General features: G+C 38.0%; 1 protein-coding gene across 1 annotated transcript; it reads right to left on the bottom strand.

Moving 5' to 3' along the window:
• Positions 1–3,191: 3,191 nt before the first annotated feature.
• On the bottom strand, positions 3,192–4,892 carry LOC103080760 (elongation factor 1-alpha 1-like). Its single transcript, XM_082930948.1, is given in 3 exon segments — positions 3,192–3,225; positions 3,227–3,419; positions 3,725–4,892. Coding segments are annotated over 3 exon segments (1,395 nt in total).
• Between the last annotated feature and the right edge of the window lie 630 nt (positions 4,893–5,522).

The following is a 5,522-nucleotide window of genomic DNA, read 5'->3' as shown; positions in this document are numbered from 1 at the left end:
CAACGTGAAATTAAAACATTATAACTTAATATGATTAATTGGTCATTTTATTAGCTAATATTATAAGTTAATTGGCTAATAGAAACGTTAACATTATTAATTGGTAAATAACATTTTTTGTAGTCAGCTTGGAATTCTTTTCATAGTCCACCACACTAGCTCTTTGTCTAAATTCCTCCTTCTAAAGATGGAAAAGTTATACTTTCTACCCTAAGGTTCTTTTGAAAATTAAATGAGACAGTGTTTTTAAAGTGCTTAATATAGTGTCTACAGCGTCATAGTCTTTCAATACATGTTAACTCATTATTTTTGTTATTATTTCAGGGTTGTTTTTATGTAATAACCCAAGGGTATTTTGGGATTACACTATGATATGTTAGCTATTTGTTTCCTTATAGAGTATATTATTTCATATATAATAGTAGTAAATATAACCAACTACAGGTAAAAATCAGTTACAAATAGGAAAACAAAGTAGTCATATTTCACAATTATTAATGCAGTACTTAAATAGATGACAAAATAGAGACCAACATAGTTTCTTCATAAACATCCAGGATTCCTGGGTCAAAAGGATTCAAAATAACATTTATAGGCTATTTGGGTAGCTAACTCTAAAATCAAAACAGTATGAAGTATCCACAATTCTCATTTCAAGCACACTTCAAGCAAGGTAGACATTGAATGAAACTAAAAGATTTATAAAATGTTCTAAAACGGATTACACATAATAACCAAGAAAGATGCTAGAAAGTGTCACTGTTAGGTTGTGTCTCTACACTGTAATTCTCCAAACAATGCCTAATCATCATTTGCTAGTTAAAGATTAGTCACCTTGGATGAAAAACGTCTGTTAAACTCTGATAGTTACAACTTTCTTATGGAATTATCCTTTATCAGTGAAATATTTTGGAACATTATTGCAATGTTCAAGGTAAGAAGAAGAAATTGCTCAGACTATGGTTTTTAGACAGACTAAGTCTCTAAAAAGAAGGAAAGAATATCTCAATTTATCACTTTTTAAAGGAACTATAGTTTGTTTGAGGTCTGGATAAAAAGAAGACATTCTGGTTAATAGCAACATTATCCCACGATCATAAAGAGGGACCTGCCATTTATTATGTTAATGTGTACCAACTGATGAAGGAATTGGATATAATGTACATCTCTCTCCAGACAAGTATAACAATAGGAAATTTGATCATGACATATCTGCAGGGAGAGCAACATGTTAGCATAGGTAAAGGGGTAATACGAGAGGTAATTTGATTTCATGAACTCCAAATGACTTTGGAGACTACACATGAAATTTTGTGAGTGGTTACAGTGAGGTTGGAAAAGCCAAAGATCAAACTCCATACCTTCTGGCTGCCAGTGTTTCTTTGTCTTTTCCTTATGCCATCAAAAGATACATTCAGTCTCAGAAAGAAATTTCTCATTGAAGTGAAACTTAATATAATAAATAATGTAACACCACTGTTTGTAAGCTCATGTTTGTCAACTTAATTTGTCATTCTTCTATATGTAGAAAAGAGATACTCATTATCTCTTTGTTCTTTACTGAACAAATTAGAATTTCTATGAATTCTGCAAGTTGGTAAGAACAAATAATATGAAGTATAGAGATACTCCTTTAAAAAAACTAATTAAAAGATTAAGTGAATGATAACTGGACAATTAAATGTAAAGGCAGACAAAGATGAGCCTTTGCAAAACTCTAATCATAGAAGCACGTACTTCAATTATTTGAGAAAGATATTCATGCTAAAAGAAATAATGCATAAAATATTATTTTATGCAATCAAAATAGTCAGCAATCCCCATCTTTCTCCAGGACCAAATCTGAATTCCTTACAATGGTCTAAATTTACCTACTTCTTACAATTTCTCTAATTAAACAGCTTATTCAAAGAAAACTATTTAATGCATTATCCCAGAAAATATTCTTGAGTGTGTCCTAATTTTATTATTTGCTCATACTTTATGTCTTTTCTCCATGCTCAGCTAAAATCTGCATTTTCTTCACAATACAGGTCAAGACTCATTTCACCTTTAAAATTTCTCTTATCATCTCTTCCCATGGAATTCTATCCCTCTTTTAATTTTCCCCAGCGTTTATTAAGATCTATATCATTAGCCTGGAACCAGCTCTAGGATGAGGACCTTGGAGAGCTTGTCTGTGGAGTCCTGACATTTAGTACTGTACTTTATATAGATAGTTGTATAGTAATTATTTTGTAGGTAAGGATGCTGTTGATGAAATGAAATGTAATGCAGTTTTATATCGAGATATACTACTTGCAGAACATTCTACAAGAAATTGTTACTTGACAAACCTAGGGAGTCCTAATGTCAACTATATATGGGTAATCTTTCTATCACTGTAAATTCTATTATAATAAGAGGGGTATGATTCTTTAGAAGATTGAGAGATAATTTTAGAAAATAAATTAAAGTTAGTGTATCTACTTATAAAGCATCTAATTAGAGGTTATTATGTACTAGGTACTAGTTGGGCAAAAAATCAATGACTGCAGAATATTCAACTATCATTCTATTTTTCTTCAAATAGAAGAAAACTTTTGTCCCATTCCATGTTAATAATTCTAGAAATAGAAAAAAACAGATTTTAAAAAGGCATTAACTTTCTGACAATAATTTAGGCTATGTTCTTTAGTGGCTGTATCTAGCTTTAGCTCTAAAGGATTTTTTTTTGAGGTACGCAGCCGTCTCACTGTTGTGGCCTCTCCCGTTGTGGAGCACAGGCTCCGGACGCGCAGGCTCAGCGGCCATGGCTCACGGGCCCAGCCGCTCCGCGGCACGTGGGATCCTCCCGGACCGGGGCACAAACCCGTGGCCCCTGTATGGGCAGGCGGACTCTCAACTGCTGTGCCACCAGGGAAGCCCCTCTCATTAAACTTTTTTAATGGGTCTCAAATTCTGTGACAGATTTTCGGTCAAGTTGTTTACATTAAAAAGTACTGATTTTAAAAACTAATAACTTAAAACTACCACACACAAAACAAATGGTCCACAACACATTCTCCTTTCCTTCTGAAGATTTTACGATGCATTGTTATCATTAACCAGTCTTTTGCTATTAAACTTAAATGGCCAATTGACACAAACAGTTCTGAGACCATTCTTCCACCATTGATTAAGACTGGGGTGGCAGGTATTGGGGATAATATTCATTTAGCCTTCTGAGCTTTCTGGGCAGACTTGGACCTTGCCACCTCCAGCTGCCTTCTTGTCCACTGCTTTGACGACACCCACAGCAACCGTCTGTCTCATGTCACAAACAGCAAAGCGGCCTAGAGGAGGATGGTCAGAGAAGCTCTCAACACACATGGGTTTGCCAGGAACAATATCAACGATGGCAGCATCAGCAGATTTTAAGAATTTGGGGCTGTGCTTCCCTGGTGGCGCAGTGGTTAAGAATCTGCCTGCCAATGCAGGGGACACGGGTTCGAGCCCTGGTCTGGGAAGATCCCACATGCCACGGAGCAACTAAGCCCGTGAGCCACAACTACTGAGCCTGCGCGTCTGGAGCCTGTGCTCCACAACGGGAGAGGCCGTGACAGTGACAGGCCCGCGCACCGTGATGAAGAGTGGCGTCTGCTCGCCGCAACTGGAGAAAGCCCTCGCACAGAAACGAAGACCCAACACAGCCAAAAATAAATAAATACATTTATTTAAAAAAAAAAAAAAAAGAATTTGGGGCTATCTTCCAGCATTTTCCCAGAACGATGATCAATCTTCTCCTTCAGCTCAGCAAACTTGCAGGCAAAGTGAGCTGTGTGACAATCCAGCACAGGTGCATAGCCGGCACTGATTTGGCCTGGATGGTTCAAGATAATCACCTGAGCTGTGAAGCCAGCTGCTTCCATTGGTGGGTCATTTTTGCTGTCACCAGCCACATTGCCACGACGAACATCTTTGACAGACATGTTCTTGACATTGAAGCCCACATTGTCCCCAGGAAGGGCTTCACTCAAAGCTTCATGGTGCATTTCAACAGACTTCACTTCAGTTGTCACATTGACTGGAGCAAAGGTGACCACCATGCCAGGTTTGAGAACACCAGTCTCCACTCGACCCACAGGGACAGTGCCAATACCACGAATTTTGTAGATGTCCTGGAGGGGAAAACTCAAGGGCTTGTCAGTTGGGTGAGTTGGTGGCAGGATGCAATCCAGAGCTTCAAGAAGTGTGGTTCCACTGCCATTGCCATCTTTATGGGTGACTCTCCATCCCTTGAACCACGGCATGTTAGTACTTGGCTCCAGCATGTTGTCACCATTCCAGCCAGAAATTGGCACAAATTCTACTGTGTCGGGGTTGTAGCCAATTTTCTTAATGTAGGTGTTGACTTCCTTTTCAATTTCCTTGTATCTCTTCTGGCTGTAGGATGGCTTGGTGGAATCCATTTTGTTAACTCGAACAATTAGCTGTTTCACACCCAGAGTGTAGGCCAGAAGGCCATGCTCACGGGTCTGCCCATTCTTGGAAATACCTGATTCAAATTCACCAACACCAGCAGCAACAATCAGGACAGCACAGTCAGCCTGGGATGTGCCTATAATCATGTTTTTGATGAATTCTCTGTGTCCTGGGGCATCAATGATGGTCACATAGTACTTGCTGGTCTCGAATTTCCGTAGGGAGATATCAATGGTGATAACATGCTCACATTCAGCTTTCAGTTTGTCCAAGACCCAGGCATACTTGAAGGAGCCCTTCCCCATCTCAGCAGCCTCCTTCTAGAACTTTTCAATGGTTCTCTTGTCAATCCCACCACATTTGTAGATCAGATGGCCAGTAGTGGTGGACTTCCCTGAATCTCCGTGTCCGATGACAACGATGTTGATGTGGGTCTTCTCCTTTCCCATTTTTGCTTAGGTTTAGCGGTGGTTTTCACGACACCTGTGTCCTGGCGGCAAACCCGTTGTGAAAAAGCAAAAAGTTTTTTTCAGTGTTTAAATGGACACATTTTAAATGAAGTAAACTTTCTGATTATTCAGATTATAAATATAATAATAATATATTGTATAGACAAAGTGTTTGTCATTAGTATGAACTTGTAAAGTCACTGTAGCTAGGTTTAAGCAAAGGGGGATGGTTTACAATGATTGTAAGTAACTCATAAATTCCTTAAAAGGCAAGAAAATCATGCTTAGAAAGCTATTCAGCCAGGAGTAAAACCAAGATTACCCTAGGATAACCCATATCATACCCTCCAATGCAGGGCAGTGTTTGCTACATTTAGAATCTGCCACCAATTTCTTTTTTCAGAATACATAGATATGCGTGCATGATGTGTGTGTGCACACATGCATAGATATATTTATATATCTATATATAATTATACATGTAGAGAGATTATCAAATTCGTGTAGGTCTCCTTGCACAGTGTGAATTTCAGTTGTTCTCAATACAGCCTTCGATCTTTTCATAAAGTACTGGGTTAAGAAAACACTCTAGATATTGTTTTTTATATATATATATATATATATATATAT

The sequence above is a fragment of the Lipotes vexillifer genome, unplaced genomic scaffold (assembly GCF_000442215.2).
Source record: "Lipotes vexillifer unplaced genomic scaffold, Lipotes_vexillifer_v1.1 scaffold1028, whole genome shotgun sequence".
NCBI lineage: Eukaryota > Metazoa > Chordata > Mammalia > Artiodactyla > Lipotidae > Lipotes > Lipotes vexillifer.
This window is presented reverse-complemented; position numbering and strand designations above follow the sequence as displayed.